Source organism: Trachemys scripta, chromosome 2 (genome assembly GCF_013100865.1).
Source record: "Trachemys scripta elegans isolate TJP31775 chromosome 2, CAS_Tse_1.0, whole genome shotgun sequence".
Taxonomy (NCBI): domain Eukaryota; kingdom Metazoa; phylum Chordata; order Testudines; family Emydidae; genus Trachemys; species Trachemys scripta.
Genome location: NC_048299.1, coordinates 184,141,169 through 184,158,616, shown reverse-complemented (window position 1 = coordinate 184,158,616; position 17,448 = coordinate 184,141,169). Strand labels below are relative to the sequence as shown.

Genomic DNA, 17,448 nt, shown 5'->3' with positions numbered 1-17,448 from the left:
ATTTTGTCCCAACCAAGTGCTTTGAACATCTTTACACGCACCCCCCGCCGGACTTCCTAGTGGTGGATGCAGCCAACCAGAGGGAGTGACAAGATTTTCAGGGATCCACTCCTAAAAATAGAGAGGCTAAAAAGTTGGACCTCTTCGGACGCAAGGTCTATTCAACGGGGGGCCTACAGTTGTGTATTGCCAATCAGCAGGCCATAGTGAGCCGGTATGGACACAACACGTGCTCGACTTTGTCTAGGTTTGCAGACCTCCTCCCGCAGGATTCACGAACCGAGTTCTTGGCCCTTGTCGAGGAGGGCAGATTAATTACTCGAGCTTCCCTTGAGGCAGCCTTGGATGCAGCCGATTCGGCCTTGCGCACGCTGGCTACTGGTCTGGTCATGAGGCGCGGAGTCTGGCTTCAAGTTTCTGGCCTTCCTCATGAAGTTCAACAGACTATACAGGACTTACCCTTTGAAGGGCCCATGCTTTTCTCAGAAAAGAAAGACAAACAGCTCCATAGCCTAAAGGACTCGCAGACCACCCTCCGTTCTTTAGGCCTACGCACCCCTGTTACTCAGTGTAGGCAGTTTAGGCCGCCGCAGGCCGCGCGTCCGTATCAACCTCAAAATCGAGGTGATGCCGTGCGCAGAAGACCGCGGACTGGCAGGAGGAGGCAACAACAGCCCTTCGGCCAGTCTTCTACCCAACCAATGCCTCCGCAGGGGCCTAGACCACCATTTTGAGGGTTCGGTGGAGGACGGCCTACCGGACAGATCTCTGGATCCTCCCAACCTTACCTTTTCATCACGTCTGTCCCCCTTCTGTCGTGCGTGGCCAAGATCACGTTAGACGCTTGGGTGCTTCGCACGGTAGAGGAGGGATATTCTATCCAGTTTTCCTCCCTCCCGCCCCACCTGCCCCCTCCCTGTCCCTCTTCAGGGACTTCTCTCACGAGCAACTTCTTCTTCAAGAAGTTCAGTCCCTCCTTACAGCAGGGGCAGTGGAGGAGGTGCCTCGAGAACTACGGGGCAAGGGCTTCTATTCTCGATATTTCCTAATACCGAAAGTGAAAGGGGGCCTCAGACTTATTCTGGAGTTGCAGCGTCTCAACAAGTTTGTCAAGAAGCTCAAGTTCCGCATGGTCTCCCTGTCCTCCATCATTCCTTCCCTGGATTCAGGAGACTGGTATGCCGCCCTCGACTTAAAGGATGCATACTTCCATATCACGATAATCCCTCACCATAGGCGTTATCTCAGGTTTCTCGTCAGCAACATGCATCTACAGTTCACGGTTCTACCCTTCGGTCTATCAGCAGCCCCAAGGGTCTTTATGAAGTGCATGGCAGTCGTGGCAGCCTTCCTCCGCAGGCAAGGGATCCAGGTATTCCCTTACCTGGACGATTGGCTCATCAAGGGCAGGACTGAGGCTCAGGTGGTCTTCATCAGGCACACCTTCAGCTTCCTCGGCCTCTTACTCAATGAGGCCAAGTCCACTCTTTCTCCAACACAAAGAATCGAATTCATAGGAGCACTTCTGGACTCGACACAAGCCAGAGCATATCTCCCAGAGGCCAGATTCCGAACTTTGTCCAACATCATTCTCGGCCTCCAAGCTTACCCTACCACGACAGTAAGAAGCTGCCTCAAATTACTAGGGCACATGGCAGCATGTACCTATGTCGTCAGACACGCCAGGCTCAGACTCCGCCCTCTCCAATCTTGGTTGGCAGGGGTTTATCGGCCAGTCAGGGACTCCCTAGACTCAGTGCTGACGTTACCTTGTCCAGTGTTGGACTCCCTCCAATGGTGGCTCGACCCACGGGTGGTCTGCGCTGGGGTCCCTTTCCTCGAACCAGAGCCCTCCCTGACCCTGGTAACGGACACGTCGGATCAGGGGTGGGGTGCACATCTGGGCCACCTCCGGACCCAAGGTCTTTGGGCGAGGGAGGATCTTTCATTGCACATCAATGTCAGGGAATTACGAGCGGTACGCCTCGCATGCATGGCATTCAAGTCCCAGCTCGCGGGCAAGTGCGTTTCTGTCCTCACAGACAATACTCCAACCATGTTTTATATCAACAAACAGGGTGATGCTCACTCCTCTCCCCTTTGCCAGGAGGCCCAGGCATTATGAGACTTTTGCGTACAGAACGTAATTCACCTGATAGCATCCTACCTCCCCGGCACGCACAATGCGCTCGTGGACACTCTCAGCCGCTCGTTCCAGGGTCACGAGTGGTCTATCCACTGGGATTTAGTTCCCTCAATTTTCCGACTCTGGGGTCATCCCCAGGTAGACTTGTTTGCTTCCAACGAGATCAGGAAGTGTCGTCAATTCTGCTCCCTCATGGGACGCAGTCAGGGATTCCTATCAGACGCGTTTCTCCTCTCTTGGGCAGACGGGCTGCTTTACGCCTTCCCCCCCGATTCCCTTGATTCACAAGGTGATCCTCAAGGCCCGCAGAGACCACGCTCGACTCATCCTCATAGCTCCTGTGTGGCCGCGCCAGCATTGGTACGCATCTCTCCTACACATGTCTACGAGGGTTCCACTCAGGTTGCCCCTACTACCAGACTTGATCACGCAGGATCGCGGTCGCCTCCTTCACCTGAACCTGGAGTCGCTCCACCTTACAGCTTGGATGCTCCATGGCTAAACCCACTGGAGTTACAATGCTCCCATCAGGTCAGACAGATTCTGTTGGGCAGCAGGAAGCCCACGACAAGGTCTACGTATTTGGCCAAGTGGAAGCGCTTCTCCTTCTGGGTTACACAACGTGGTCAGTCCCCATTGCTCACCCCGATCCCTCTCATCTTGGACTATTTTCTACATCTGAGACACCTGGGACTAACTCTGTCATCGATTCGAGTATACCTTGCTGCAATATCCGCATTCCACCCTTGGGAGGGGGGGACCTCAGTGTTTGCAAACCCACTTGTGGGACGATTCCTTAAGGGTCTTGACAGATTGTTCCCGCATATCCGTCAACCTGTCCCTGCTTGGGACCTCAATTTGGTCCTGTCCGTCCTCATGGGGCCCCCATTCGAGCCGCTGGCTTCATGCTCGCTGTTATACCTCTCATATAAGGTCGCGTTCCTGGTGGCTATCACCTCAGCACGGAGAGTATCAGAACTCCGAGCTCTGACATCTGAGCCTCCATACACCGTCTTCCACAAGGACAAGGTCCAACTCAGGCCTCACCGTGCGTTCCTACCTAAGGTGGTTTCCCCTTTTCACATGGGTCAAGACATTTTTCTCCCTGTGTTTTATCCCAAACCGCACTCCTTGGCTAAGGAGCGCAGACTGCATTCTATGGATGTTCGCAGGGCTCTCGCGTTCTATATAGAAAGGACGAGACCCTTCAAGAAGTCGACCCAACTTTTCGTCGCTGTGGCCGACAGTAGGAAGGGGCTCCCTGTCACGTCACAGAGGATCTCGGCTTGGATCAGAACCTGCATCCAGGTGTGCTACAGTCGGGCCAGTGTACCAGCCCCGCCTATCACGGCCCACTCCACAAGAGCGCAGGCCTCTTCAGCTGCATTCCTGGCCCACATCCCAACACAGGAAATTTGTAGAGCGGCCACCTGGTCCTCGATCCACACCTTTACGGCTCACTACGCCATTACGCACCATGCTAGGGAGGATGCTGCATTTGGCCGCGCAGTCCTCCAGTCTGCAGTGACCTCCGACCCCACCACCTAGACTTGGGCTTGTGAGTCACCTGCTTGGAATGCACATGAACAATCACTCGAAGAAGAAGAAACGGTTACTCACCTTCTCGTAACTTTTGTTCTTCGAGATGTGTTGTTCATGTCCCTTCCAATACCCACCCTCCTACCCCTCTGTTGGAGTATCAGTAAGAAGGAACTGAGGCAGTGGGGATCGGCTGGCCCCTATATACAGGCGCCATTCCAGGGGGCGCCGGAGCCGACCCTACGGACGCTGCTATGGTAAAATCTTCCGGCTGGCGTGCACGCGGCACGCACACACCTGCTTGGAATGGACATGAACAACACATCTCGAAGAACAGTTACGAGAAGGTGAGTAACCATTTCTTCTTCTTCTTCAAGTAGTGTCCCTGTAGGTGCGATAGCACCCCTGTGCCTGAGATCAGAGATCTTCAGTAGCAGTGCCCATTGGGCCGCACATGCGCTTCTCCCTGACTCGCGCTGTGAGTGGCATCTATATAGTGCTATGCCGTCCAGCCTCCCTTAGTTCCTTCTCAACCACTTTTGGTCTGGGGTGGAATCCCAAGCAGAGCTCTTCAGACATCCCTATCCTTTAGTAATGGTAGTGTTTCCGTTATTTTGTAGATATTAGCCATTTCCTTTATTTTTGTTTCTCCTGGTGGAAAAAAAAATTCCGCTGCTCTTCACTACCTGATATTCTTTAACTTAGTGTAGGTTTCCTTTTCTATGCCCTTCCCAATTGGGAAGTTCTCTCTTCTCGGAGTTATGCTCGCATCCCTGGATTCAAGAGGTGCTTTTCCTGTCGTGAGGCCATTCCCATCAGTGATGGTCACTCGCGGTGCATATGCTGTCTTGGTGAGGAACACATCTCACAAAAGCATACCCACTGCCTCAAATTGAAGGCTCGGTTCAGAAAGAAAGAAATGTTATGGACCCAATGAGGCTTTGAAGCCAAGGGAAATAATATAGGTGATTCCTCATATAATGAACTTCTGTTCTTCCAGAGTTAGTTCCAGCAGAGACTGCTCCAATGCTGGTTTTGTGTGTGGAATCTGTAGTGTTGATTCATGTCTCTCAACTATGAGGGCTCTTCTGATGTTTCAGTAGAGCAAAGCTCCATCATCTTTCATGCCTCTGGGTTCTCCTAGACATGGATTATCCCTAGAGTCAATTAAAACTCATCATGCAAGTAGGGCTTTAAACATTTACTAGATGCGTATCAGCCAGGTTAGAGGAAGGTATTGTGAGCCCCCAGTCACTAATGAATTTATCCTCCCAGTACCCCTGTGTATTTTGATGTCTTTTATATAATGGGAACTAATGCATAGGAATAACAAGTGTTTACCCAGGAAGTCTGTCAGAGCCAGAATTGAACTTGGAGCTTTTACCAGTGCAGTATTTTAATCACAACACCATTGTTCTTCTCATCCTGGAATCTCTCTGCACCATCAGTTGTTATAAATTTCTTTCCATCAGTGGTACGTGACTCCCTCACCCACATACAACCACCTTCCTGTGACATGGATCTAATACAGTACTTATCAAGCTTATGGAATCACTGGTTAAACCTTTAGTAGTTTCTGAAGACTGCATCCTTAATGAATACAGTATTGGCTCGAAAAGTTAGTGTGAATCAGATTTTGATGGTTGATGCTCAGTGTGTTCCATAAGAAATATTGTAGCATATTGAACCTAGATTATATAGCAGACTCTTGCTCCCTACACATATGCTCTTGGAGCTAACCTTATGATTAGGGGTCTACTTAAATTATGGAGAAATCACATATTTTTCATGGGTCGGTCATGGCATAAATAGCAAATTTTGCAGATGTAGTCATACCATGCCACTCTTACTTCTGCACTGCTGCTGGTGGCGGCACTGGCTTCAGAGCTGGATGTTGGGCCAGGAGCTGTCAGTCTCTGAAGGCAGCGCTGAAGTAAGGGTGGCAATACTGCAATCCACCTACAGTAGGCTTCTGTGACCCCCTTTTGTGTCGGGACCCCCAGTTTGAGAAATGTGTACTTTTACCCATACTTTTAACGGTCCCTTTCCCTTTTCCAGTGGCATAAGCTTTTGTTCAGAGATCAGTGACAAAACTAATTAGAGGTTTGGAAAAACTTTCACATAAAGAGTGACTAAAGAGATTGAAACTCTTTTAGTTTAGAGTAGATAAGTAGATACAGTGATAGTTGTTGTTCAGAATAGTAAATGGTATAGAAAAGATAGAGCAGGGACTTCTGTCTGCCCTTTCTCATAACTCAAGAATAAGAAGACTTCCAGTGAAATTGAAAAGCACCAACTTCAACTCTTTTTACAGAATGCACAATTAATCTGTGGATCTCGTTGATACAAGACATGATGGAGGCCAAGAGCATCCAAAAAGATTAGACACTTATGTAGATAATGAGAATATCCAGAGTTAAATTATTAAAGCTTTAAAAAAAATTCCACACGTTTTGGAAAGTTTTTAAACCCTTACATTTCAGGGCATGAGAAATCGTTTCTCTGTGTGTATGTCTACACAGCAATTAAAAACATCTGCGGCTGGCCTGGATCAGCTGATTTGGGCTCGTGGGACTTGGGCTGCAGGCTGAAAAATTGTGATGTAGGCATTTGGGCACAGGCTAGAACCTGACCTCTGGAATATCCCACAAGGTGGGAGGATGCCAGAGCTTGGGTTCTACTCCAAGCCCGAACATCTGCACCACAATTTTATAGCCCTGAAGCCTAAGCCTCATGAGCCCAAATTAGCTGACCTGAGCCAGCTGCTGGTGTTTAGTTGCTGTGTACCATACCCTGAGGGTCCAAGGAGGAAAGCCCACTTTTTCAGAACTAAGCAAAAGTTAGATCTGGTGTAGCTTCTGAAAAGGTTTTTAAAAAAATCACTCCATGTTTATGGTAATATTTTAAGTATTTCATGATCTAGAGAATCAAGTTCTCTGTTATCTTTTTCAGAATCTTATTTGTTCAGAGTGTGGAGATGAGTTTACTTTGCAGACCCAACTGTCCATGCATATGGAAGAACATCGTCAGGAATTGGCTGGAAGCAGAACCCATAGTTGCAAGTCCTGTAAGAAGGAATTTGAGACTTCCTCACAGCTTAAGGAGCACATGAAAACTCACTACAAAATAAGGTGTGAATCACTGGATAAGTTATGCATATTCATGTAATAAGGGATGCTCCTTTGCAGCAGTAGAATATAGAGAAGCCTGAAAAGAACTTACTTCCGTCTGGCTCAGTCGGTGATTGCCAGTGTCTGGTCTTGTACAGGCAGTGGGAATTGTCCAGCAGGGGCACCCTTATGAGGGTCCTCCATCCACCTTCAAGACCTACCACTTTAAATTCATGTTGTAAGTGTCCTACTGAGAAAGTGGCAGTGCTGTAGGACTTCATGCTGCTGAGTGTCTCAAGCAAAACCACTATGGATTTAGCTTGAAATTTTGCTTGAATGCGAACTTAACAAATCAGTCCCTTATTTGGGAGTATATTTTCCATGATATTGCTGACTATCTGAGGCTGTAGTTTGTCTCTTTTTAGGTGTATAGAGGTAACTTCTGTTGTGTTTGTGAGAGAGTTCACTAGCCTTACGTAAATATTGATTTTAAAAGCCAAAGGAAGAGCATTATAATAAATATGACATAATTAACTTCAAGTTCTATGAGATAATTTGAGTAAGTTTAGAAATGTAAAAGGAACTGAAATGGTATTATTTTTTATTTTTAATTCCTCACCGGAGTAGGCTGTGATTATATTAATAAGCCCATAAATATTAAAGAAAAAGAAAGTGTAGTTCCAATTGACGTATCTGTAAAGTATGGGTTTTAGAGTTCCTGATATATAGTGCTGTATCTTTGAGTAGTGTTCCTGTGAGTGCTTCACTTGAGGTGCGCATGTGCCCTGTGCACCTTTGATCTGAAATTTTTGGCGGCAGTGACTGTTTGGTCTGCTTATACGCCCTACCTGTCTTCATGTGGAACACCAGAGCCAGCATTCCCTGTTCCCATTCTTTCCCCATCAGCAATCTGCATTGCAGGAGGAAACGTTTGAGGAGCAAGAAAGAAGGGGTGATGGAGGAGGCTACTCTTCAAACAAATGTTTCATCATCATCTCTGGTTAAAGCGGTTATGTTCCACCCATCTATTGGGGATGACTTCTAGGAGTTGGTGAAGAGAGTGGTGGACTCTCTCCGAATTCTGTTAGGAAAAAGTCCCAGAGATCCAGCGTAAATTGTTGGAAATTTTACACCCTCCACCTTTTGTGAATGAGCTGCTGTTGGAGCCTACCAAAATGGCTTGGCAAGCCACTGTTGCTCTCTCACCTTCTCCCCCCCCATCCCCAAAGTTAAGAAGCCAGATTTAAAAAAAAAAAAAAAAAGTTTTTCCCGGCCAGGGACTCAGAATTTTTATTTTCTCATCCTGCCTCCAACTCCCTGGTGATGGAGACAGTCAACAAGTGGAACGGGCATCACCATTCAAAAGCAACCCTCTTGACAAGGGCGAAAAGTATTTAGATTTATTTGGTAGCAAGGTGTACTTGTCTGCATCCTGCAGTTTAGATCCGTGAAATATAATCACATCAACCAAGCCAAATTTAATTTTTATTGAGCGACTCCCACAAGAACACAGGAAGCAATTTCAGGCCATCATCGTGGAGGGACAGCTCCTGTTGGGGAGGACTTTACGGATTACCTCTACACTGCTGAGACAGCAGCTTGAGCCATGTCCTCTACTGTAGTCGTTCACGATGCATTCTTCAGTCTTCATGGCCAGGACCACTGTCAATATTGCGTCTTCCCTTAGGGCTATCTACCACCCAGAGGATGTTCATAAAAGTTACGGCGATAGTTGCTGCATAGCTTTTTCAATGGGGAGAAACCGTTTTTTGCTATCTTTACAATAGGCTCCAAAAGGGACCTTATTACACTGAAGTTCAAACTGCAGTAAACAAAGCCACCCCTCTACTCACAAGGCTCGGTCTTCAACATTGTGAAGTTCTCCCTTGTACTTGTACAACAGATTTTATAGGCACCACTCTTGATACCGTAACATCCAGGGCCTGTCTACCAAGGGACAGGTTCTTCACCCTGACACAAGTTGCACAAGTTCAATTAAGTCTCTCGACCAGATTCTGGCTCCAGGTCCTTGGGCACATGGCAATGTGCACCTTCGTCATATATGCCCAATTACACACGCACTGCTTCCAAGCCTGGCTCTGATCAATCTACACCCCAAACAGGGACAGGTTGAACAAGTTGCTCTCTGTCCCTCATGTGTTAGTCTCCTTTGACTGGTGGAAGAATCTGAACAAAGTATGTTTAGGGGTTCCTTTCAACTATCCCCTTCCCACTATTAAAATAGTTGCTGACACATCCCTGGATGGGAGCTCACAGGATTATAGTGTACAGGGCAGGTGGACTACTTGAGTCCACCCTTCAGATCAACATCCTGGAACTTATGGTTGTAAGGTGTGCCTGTCAGTACTTCCTTTCATTTGCATAATAACAGACCACAGGTCACTTTGCACTACATAAACTGGAGGGAGGGGAAGGGCAAGATCTCCTTCCCTCTGTACAGCGGACATGAAGTTATGGAACGGGCACATAGCTCAGTGTAGTCTTCTTTCAACAGTCTCTCTGCCTAGTCTTCAAAACACCATAGCTGATGACCTCAATAGACACTTCGCACAGGATCATCAATGGGAGCTCAGCAAGTCTGTACTCAGACTGCTGTTTCTCACCTGGAATTTTCTGACAATAGATCTCTTTGCCATCATCATCAAGTGGAGACGCATAAACTTGTGCTTGTTCCCTGGGTGATGTCTTTCTTCTCTCATGGTCCAAGAACCTTCTACGTGCCTTTCCTGCAATGCTATTAATCCTCATGGTCCTGAACAAAGTCAGGCAAGACATAACCCCACACATATTGATTGCATCAGCCTGGCCAAGGCACCTTCTCCGCTTCTTCTCTTGGCTGGCCATCAACTTACCATTGACCCTCCAAACTTCTCTTGCAGGACTCAGGTAGCATTCTTCACCCCAACGTAAGCTTGCCTGGGATCTGGAAGGCACATAGAGATAGAGCTCTCCTGTTGGAAGCAGATGCAGAAGGTCCTGCTTAACAGTTGAAAAGGAGATCAGAAAAACTTAAGTTCAGCAGTGGAAAAGATTTTACCAGTGGTGTGCTCACGGACATCTGTCTCCGGTTGATTCATCCATTTCAGAAGTTTTAGAATAACTTCTTATCCTGAAGAAAAGAAGTGGACTCCATTAAAATCCATCTGGCAGCCATTCACAAACTTCCTTTTGAACCAATGGCCACCTTTCCATGAAAACCACCTTTTTAGTGACCATTACTTCTGCTTGAAGAGTTGGTGTGCTAGGGTCTTTGATGGTTGACCCTCCTTACACTGTTTTCCTCAAAGATAAAGGGTTCTTCTGACCACATCCACAGTTCTTACCTAAGTCATTTCAGACTTGCATATAAATCAGACAATTCATCTCCCTATATTTTGTTCTGAACCCTATTAGAGTAGGGAAAATGCTGCCCTCCATAAACTGGATGTTAAGAGGGTTCTCTGGCATACATTGGACAGAATTAAACTCTTCTGAGCCTCTCCAAGTTTATTTGTATCTTTATTTGTATTGTGGACCGAGCTAAAAGGAACTCCATTGTCTATCTGGAGACTTCCTAAATGGGTTTCTGCCTGTATCTCTTCTTCTATGAAGCCGCTAATGTACCATGCCCACCTAGAGACATAACCCATTCTACCAGATATGACTCCACATCTGTTGCCTTGCTAAAAGCTGTCCCTATAAAGTAGGGGTTCTCAAACTGGGGGTCGGGACCCCTCAGGGGGTCATGAGGTTATTACATGGAGGGGGGGGGTCGCGAGCTGTCAACTTCCACCCCAAGCCCTGCTTTGCCTCCAGCATTTATAATGGTGTTAAATATATAAAAAAGTGTTTTTAATTTATAAGTGGCGGGGTCGCACTCAGATACTTGCTATGTGAAAGGGGTCACTAGTAAAAAAAAAAAAAAAAAAAGTTTGAGAGCCACTGCTATAGAGCAGCGATTCTCAAACTTTATTGCACCGCGACATCCTTCTGACAACTAAAATTACTACATGACCCCAGGAGGGAGGGGACTGAAGCCTGAGCCCTGCCACCCCAGCTGGAGGACCCAAGGCCTTCAGCCCCAGGCAGGGGGGGCCTGTAACCTGAGCCCCACCGCCAAAGGCTAAAGCTGAAGCCTGAGCCTTGCTGCCCAGGGCTTTAGACCTCAGGCTTCTGCCCTGGGCAATGTGACTCGGGCTTTGGCCCCAGGCCACAGCAAGTCTAACACCAGCCCTGGCGACCCCATTAAAACGTGGTAGCAACCCACTTTGGGGTCCCGAACCACAGTTTGAAAACTCCTGCTATAGAGGAAATAGAGCTGCTAATGTGGGTTTCGGTCTACTCCTTTTGACACTACCCTAGTGAATGCTTCTCAAGCAGATGCTGCCTTTGGTTCTGTAGTTCTTCAAACAGTACTGCTCAACAGTCACCTTAAGTGGAGTAACAAGAGGGACGCTACTTGAAGAAGAAAGAGATTATTTAGCATGTAAGTAACTGGTATTCTTTGAGATATGTAAACCTATGGGCATAGGTGTAGTTTGACTTCTATATTTGGAATGGCAGCTCCAGTCAGACCAATGGGGCCTGCATGTGTGTCAGGGGAGAGGCAAATTCTGTGCCTGCTGAAGGCATCGCCTCTCCCCCAAACTACACCCATGCCTGTGGATGCTCCTTTCCCTCTGCTCAGGAGTCTGATCTTTTGTAGTAGAGAAGAAACTGAGTGGTGTTTGTCTGCCTCAGACCTCTATACCCTCTGGTCAAATGTGCATGTGCACCCCAAGTGGAACACCCATAGGACATCCATCTTGAAGAACTCCACTTACTGTACTGGGAAAATAACCCCTCCTTCTTGTAATGTTTGCAAATTTTTAAAGACTAAGGAAAACAAAGAATGAAATAAATATGTAACTGTGATTTATTGGACAGTTACTTATTACAGATGGATAAGGAACCCAATATGTGGTTCCTGCAATGAAAGACAGCATTTCCTTTCTGTGTATTAGGATTATTTATCTTTTCTGAAAAGAAACTTTTGAAAGGCTGTCCTTTTTCAGATTTTCAAGTTTGTAATGTCATTAAGTGAACGCACAGCAGTACCGGTAAAACTGCAGATGATTGATTTTGTTGTTGTTGTGAGTATCTAGGCCCCTTTCTTTTCCTGAATTCTTCAGTTTTTCTTCACTAGTCTGAAGGCCACACTAAACCCTTCTTTAGTTTGTAACCGTGTTCTAAAATTGTTCATTCAACTACTACCTCATTATTGTCAATGGATATTCACAGATGTAGTAATGACGCATGAAATGGAACATCATATAGCTTGCTTTTTCTTAGCTGTTCTGGTTCTGCTAGGCTGAGTAAAAAGTGGTAAAAAGTTATTTTTGTCACTAAAGTAAGCACGTTTCTTGAGTGAGAAGGTTCTACTTTTAAGTGCTCACACTTTCTTTTAGAATAGAAAGAGATACTGCTAGTTGCTATATCAACCTTGCAAAATTTACCAGGTCAGGAACTGAATTTGCTCATCTGCCACTTACTATGGTGATTGATGTTTTCAAAGCCATAGACATTTTATTCATTGTGAATTAATAGAATCTTGCAAAACTGCTTCATACCATCTTAGTCCCATTTATCACCTGATTAGAGAATACCAGATATTCAAATTTGTGAGGTTTAGATATGGACCTAGCTGACACCACCAAACTAGATTAGTTTAATTAAGGGTGTATTTGAAGCCTAGTCCAGTGACAGAGGCTTTTTCTCTTCTCCAGAAAACAACTTTTGTAAAGTTGTGGTAGTGTCCTCCACCACACCTACCCAATTACACTAAGAAGGTCTTAAGATAGTTCATGAAGTGTCCATTGCTGTCATTGGAGAAATAAATATCAAAATTATCAGGCAGAATGGTTAAAAAAATAAAAAATACTGGTGCTGCAGCTGTTGATTAGTTCTGTAATGTTAGCAAAAAACTATAGCACATGCTGTACAATGTCAATGAAGCTGCATTTCTGACCTAAATTTATTGTAAATCCAGAAAAAGTAGTTGTAATGAAAAGTCATCTTTTTCAAATATTTAATCTGGGGATAAAAAGTCTTTATTTGTAACTACTTTGTGTATGTTTCCAGGGTATCCAATACTAGATCTTACAACCGAAACATTGACAGAAGTGGGTTTACATATTCATGTCCGCACTGTGGAAAGACATTCCAAAAACCAAGTCAGTTAACCCGACATGTTAGAATACATACAGGTAAGTGGGAGTTTTTATTTATTTATTTTAAGAAAGACAAATTGTGAGATGGGTAAGCACTATTTTCTCTTAGCTGGTTCTGGCAGTAGCATCAGTCTATCTGGTTACTTATATACTAACTAGTCTTGCCTTTGTACTAGAGACTTATGTACTGCAGTTAGTGCATATTGTGCATAATTTTCTTTGTATTAAGCCAAGGAAATCTTTGTTCGGTGGGTTTTTATATTCATGGTGGTACAAATCTGGATTCTGCTATTCAAAGTGCTTTGCAAAATTTATTTTCGGGAAATACCTGATTTTATACTTGTGGAAGCAATTTCAAAATTCTCTAAAATCTGAATTGCACGATAGTTTATCTAAACACTCTAAACAAGGCCCAAAATACTCTGCAGAAAGCAGGATCTAAATTCTTTGTCAGAATTCTTGCATTCTCTTGATGTTTGGTGAGGCAGACTGGAAATACTACAACAGCTGCACAGACCCTTTTTTTTTTTTTTAAAGCATGGAACATGAAAATGAATAATAGTACAGTCTCTCATTTTTATTTTTGTTAAGTCTATTTATTTAAAGGCATTTCCACATTTTAAGTTTTTTCTGTTGATTCCTTCAGGCATAACTGCATTGCTGAAGTTGTCAGTGGTGAACCTGAAGGTGTTGGTGGAGGGAAGATCAGTGGGAGGCACTTTAGAATTGAAGGATAGGCACATAAGCTCGATGTTTCTGCTAAAATTATCAACACTGAAATAAATAGATGTTTGCGTTTATATTCTTATATTTAGGTTTCAGACTTAACACATTGAGATGAATTGGGGCAGTTAAAGCACTTTAGCTATCCTTGCAGGCCGTCTGCCCGCTACACTATATTGTATATTTTCAGGGATTTTATGGCTAAGACCCTTTGTTTTCAATTTAAACTGATTTTTACTGAAAAAAATCTCAGGTTTTAAACAATACTTTTTTTTCCTGATTTCACCCTACTTTTGTATGATTCAAATATATAAAAAAATAATTTATTTTATTATAAAAATACAATAAATTGCATGAGATATGTATTACGATAATGCATTAGTCTGTGTGTATATGCAGAGTTGCCAGTTGAAATAAGGCTACGTATTAGCTTAGAAGATACACACACTAAACAAGCATGCGTGCAAGCTCTGGAGTGCATGTGCATCTGAATGTATTGATGAATCTAATGCCCACCACATACACATTTCAAACCACATTGAATTCCATTAATCAAAGCATTAGTCTGCTGAATACTTCCCTCCGTCCTTCCGTCCACCAAAATAATTTCTGATATTTACCCAGAAAAATTAATATTTTTTGTACCAATTTTCAGCTGTTTTTGTTGTTGTAGTAGTAAAGACCGATACATTCCTGGGAAAAATTAAATAAAATAAAAATAGAAAATGAAGGGCCCTATTTATGGCAAACATAGAGCTAGAAATATATACATTTCAACATGCTTCTGCAATGCATTGGGCTCTAAATGCAGTCATTAACAAAAATTTCAGAGGTTAACTCTTTATACTCATGCAGATATCTTATTCCTGATGACAATACACAGCAGGAATAAATGAACTCTTTTTTTCTAATTTCTAGGAGAACACAGGTGAATCCTATTGGTAATATTCCCAACCATTTCCCTCTGTACCAGTTTCCTTAATATAACAGCCATAGTACATGTGGACAGCTTAGTTTACTGAAAAGGGGAACGTGAATTATCCATCAAACTTGCTCCTAGAATTGTGGTCAGTTTACTTTTTAATAGGGATATCCGTTTTAGGTTTCACATATTGAAGATCCAGAAAAGAAACACAAGAGGTCACTCTTGCAACTGATTTTAAAAGTAGTCTCACAATTCAGTGTTGTATTTCCAAAGGTTAATTGAAAAGTTATTTTCTTGTTGAGTTCATTCTGTCTTGAATTTATTGTTCTACATACTTATATATTCTAATATAAATCTAAGAAACAAGATTGTACTTCATGGAGAGAACAGGAGTCCTTTAAATCCTTTGAACTTTTAGAAATTCGCAGTTCACTAGGAAGAATAAAAAGTGTGTATGTGTTGGTTGGAGGAGTTGGGGAGAGAAGATATGATCTCAGTGAAATGACTGCATATGAAATGGGTTAGTCACTAAATTCTAATCAGTTATAGCATATCGGAATATGCAAGGTTAATTTAACTCCATAGATCAGTAGATAAATCAATAGACAACACAGGGCCCCAAACACTACACCTCTACCTCGATATAATGTGACCGGATATAATACGAATTCTGATATAATACGGTAAAGCAGTGCTCGGGGGGGTGGAGGGGCTGTGCACGCCGGTGGATCAAAGCAAGTTCGATATAACGCTGTTTCACCTATAAAGCGGTACGATTTATTGGCTCCTGAGGACAGCATTGTATTGAGGTAGAAGTGTATTTAGGTGTCGTACAAATGTAATAAAAATCAATTTTGTTGTCTTTTTATAAAATACATTCTTTATAATTGTACAGCATCTCACCAGGGAGCACCATAGTTACAGTTGTTTCATTGTTAGCCACTGTCTTCAAGCCCTTTCAGGAAAAAAATAAATTAGCCTGTAGGGCCATGGAAGCAATTTCAATATTTTCTAAAATCTGAATTGCTAGTTAGGTCATCTAATCACTCTAAAAAAGGCCTCATATACTAGAAAGCAGCATCTAAATTCTAATCTCTTTTAAAAAAAAAAAAAAAAAAAAAAAAAAAAAAAAAGAGAGAAAAAATACTTTTTGGATAACAAACATTAAAGGTAACATTGTTGTAAGTGCTATTTTTGAAAACCAAATAATCTATGCTAGCACGCAACATCCAAATAAGAGCAAATGGGCAGTTTAGTGATTGAGTTAGATGCAATGACAACAGATGGTAGACTATTACTGTACATGTAATGTGCTTTGCTTATGATGGCATTATTTTTCTCTCTAATACATAATGTCATTATTGGTAATGGATTTATGTTTTTTTAGGTGAAAGACCATTTACATGTAGTGAATGTGGAAAAGCCTTTAACCAGAAGGGGGCATTACAGACACACATGATTAAGCATACTGGTGAAAAACCCCATGCTTGTGCCTTTTGTCCAGCAGCCTTTTCTCAAAAAGGCAATCTTCAGTCTCATATACAGAGAGTTCATTCAGAGGTAAATGCAATTTTGTTAATAATATGATTGCTGTTAAATATACTGCTTATCAATTTTTAACCTTTTCCTCTCAGTATTTAACCCACCCTATTTATATTACATCATATTTCAATGTTGTACCTTGTTGCCTGCACCCAACATGGATTATATGCTAAAGTAGAGATTACTGAGCAGTTTTGCTCAATTTGATCTAGTAATTTAGACTTGCTAAAATCATTAATCTGAATTAACATTTTTTTTATTAGTAGCAGAGGATTCATTTACTCTCTATCTTTCAAGTATATTGGTTAATGATGTATCAGCTGAGTAATTTAAGATAATTTTATTTATTACAATTTGTATTTTTTTTTAAAAACTATCCTTGGCTCTAGCTGCCTTTGATATAATTGAAAATACAAATGGGTAAAGATTTAACCAGTAGCTTTTCAAAAACTATAACATAAGACAACCAGGCAGAGATTTCAAAGCCAGACAATACCCCTCCGCTCATCAATACCGGGAAATAAATGATAGCCATTAGAAGGGGCTTTCTGGGTTACAGTTGGAGCAAAAGAAACTACCATGGAAGATACAAACTGTGGTATCGCAACTCTTCATTCTGACTTTTTTCTTTATGGTCTCTTGACACACATATTCAGAGATCTTAAATTCAAAAAGGAAATTATAATCATGTAGTCTGACTTTCTGCATAACACTGGCTATACTACTTTATCTAGAAGCTTCTGCACTGATTCCCAACAACTTGTGGTTGAACATATCTTTTCAGAAAGAAACTTAATCTTGGTTTAAAGGCTTCAGGTGATGGAGCATCTGCCATATCCTTGGTAAACTATTCCAATGGTGTATTACCCTGGCTGTTTAAAAATTTGTGCCAGTTTGAATATTTCTAGCTTCCAGCCAATGGAACTGGTTTTCAATTTGTCTGCTAGAATAGAACTTGGAAGTATAAGGTATCTTCTGCATGTTTAGCTACTTGTAGATTTTGATTTAGGGTTTGTCTACATACAGGTTTTGTACCAATTTAACTATATCAGTTTTGACACAGATACAATTCTGTGCAATTCTCTAGTGTGGACTCAGTTATCTGTCCTGGTATAAAAGTGGCTATATCATTGTAGCTTATTTTGGTAAACTCCGGGAGATAAGCTGTAACTAGGGTTACCATATCTAACAAATAAAAAAAGAGGACCCTCCACGGGCCCTGGCCCCGCCCCTTCCCCACCCTAACTCCGCCCC

General features: G+C 43.2%; 1 protein-coding gene across 1 annotated transcript in view; it reads left to right on the top strand.

Annotated features, from left to right (window-relative positions):
* The window catches only part of ZNF236 (zinc finger protein 236), a gene marked incomplete in the record, with an annotated part of 198,678 nt that overhangs the window by 25,074 nt on the left and 156,156 nt on the right, over window positions 1-17,448 (top strand). Inside the window, 3 exon segments of the mRNA XM_034762494.1 lie at window positions 6,638-6,816; window positions 12,916-13,040; window positions 16,040-16,212. Of these exon segments, the coding sequence (XP_034618385.1) occupies window positions 6,638-6,816; window positions 12,916-13,040; window positions 16,040-16,212 (477 nt within the window).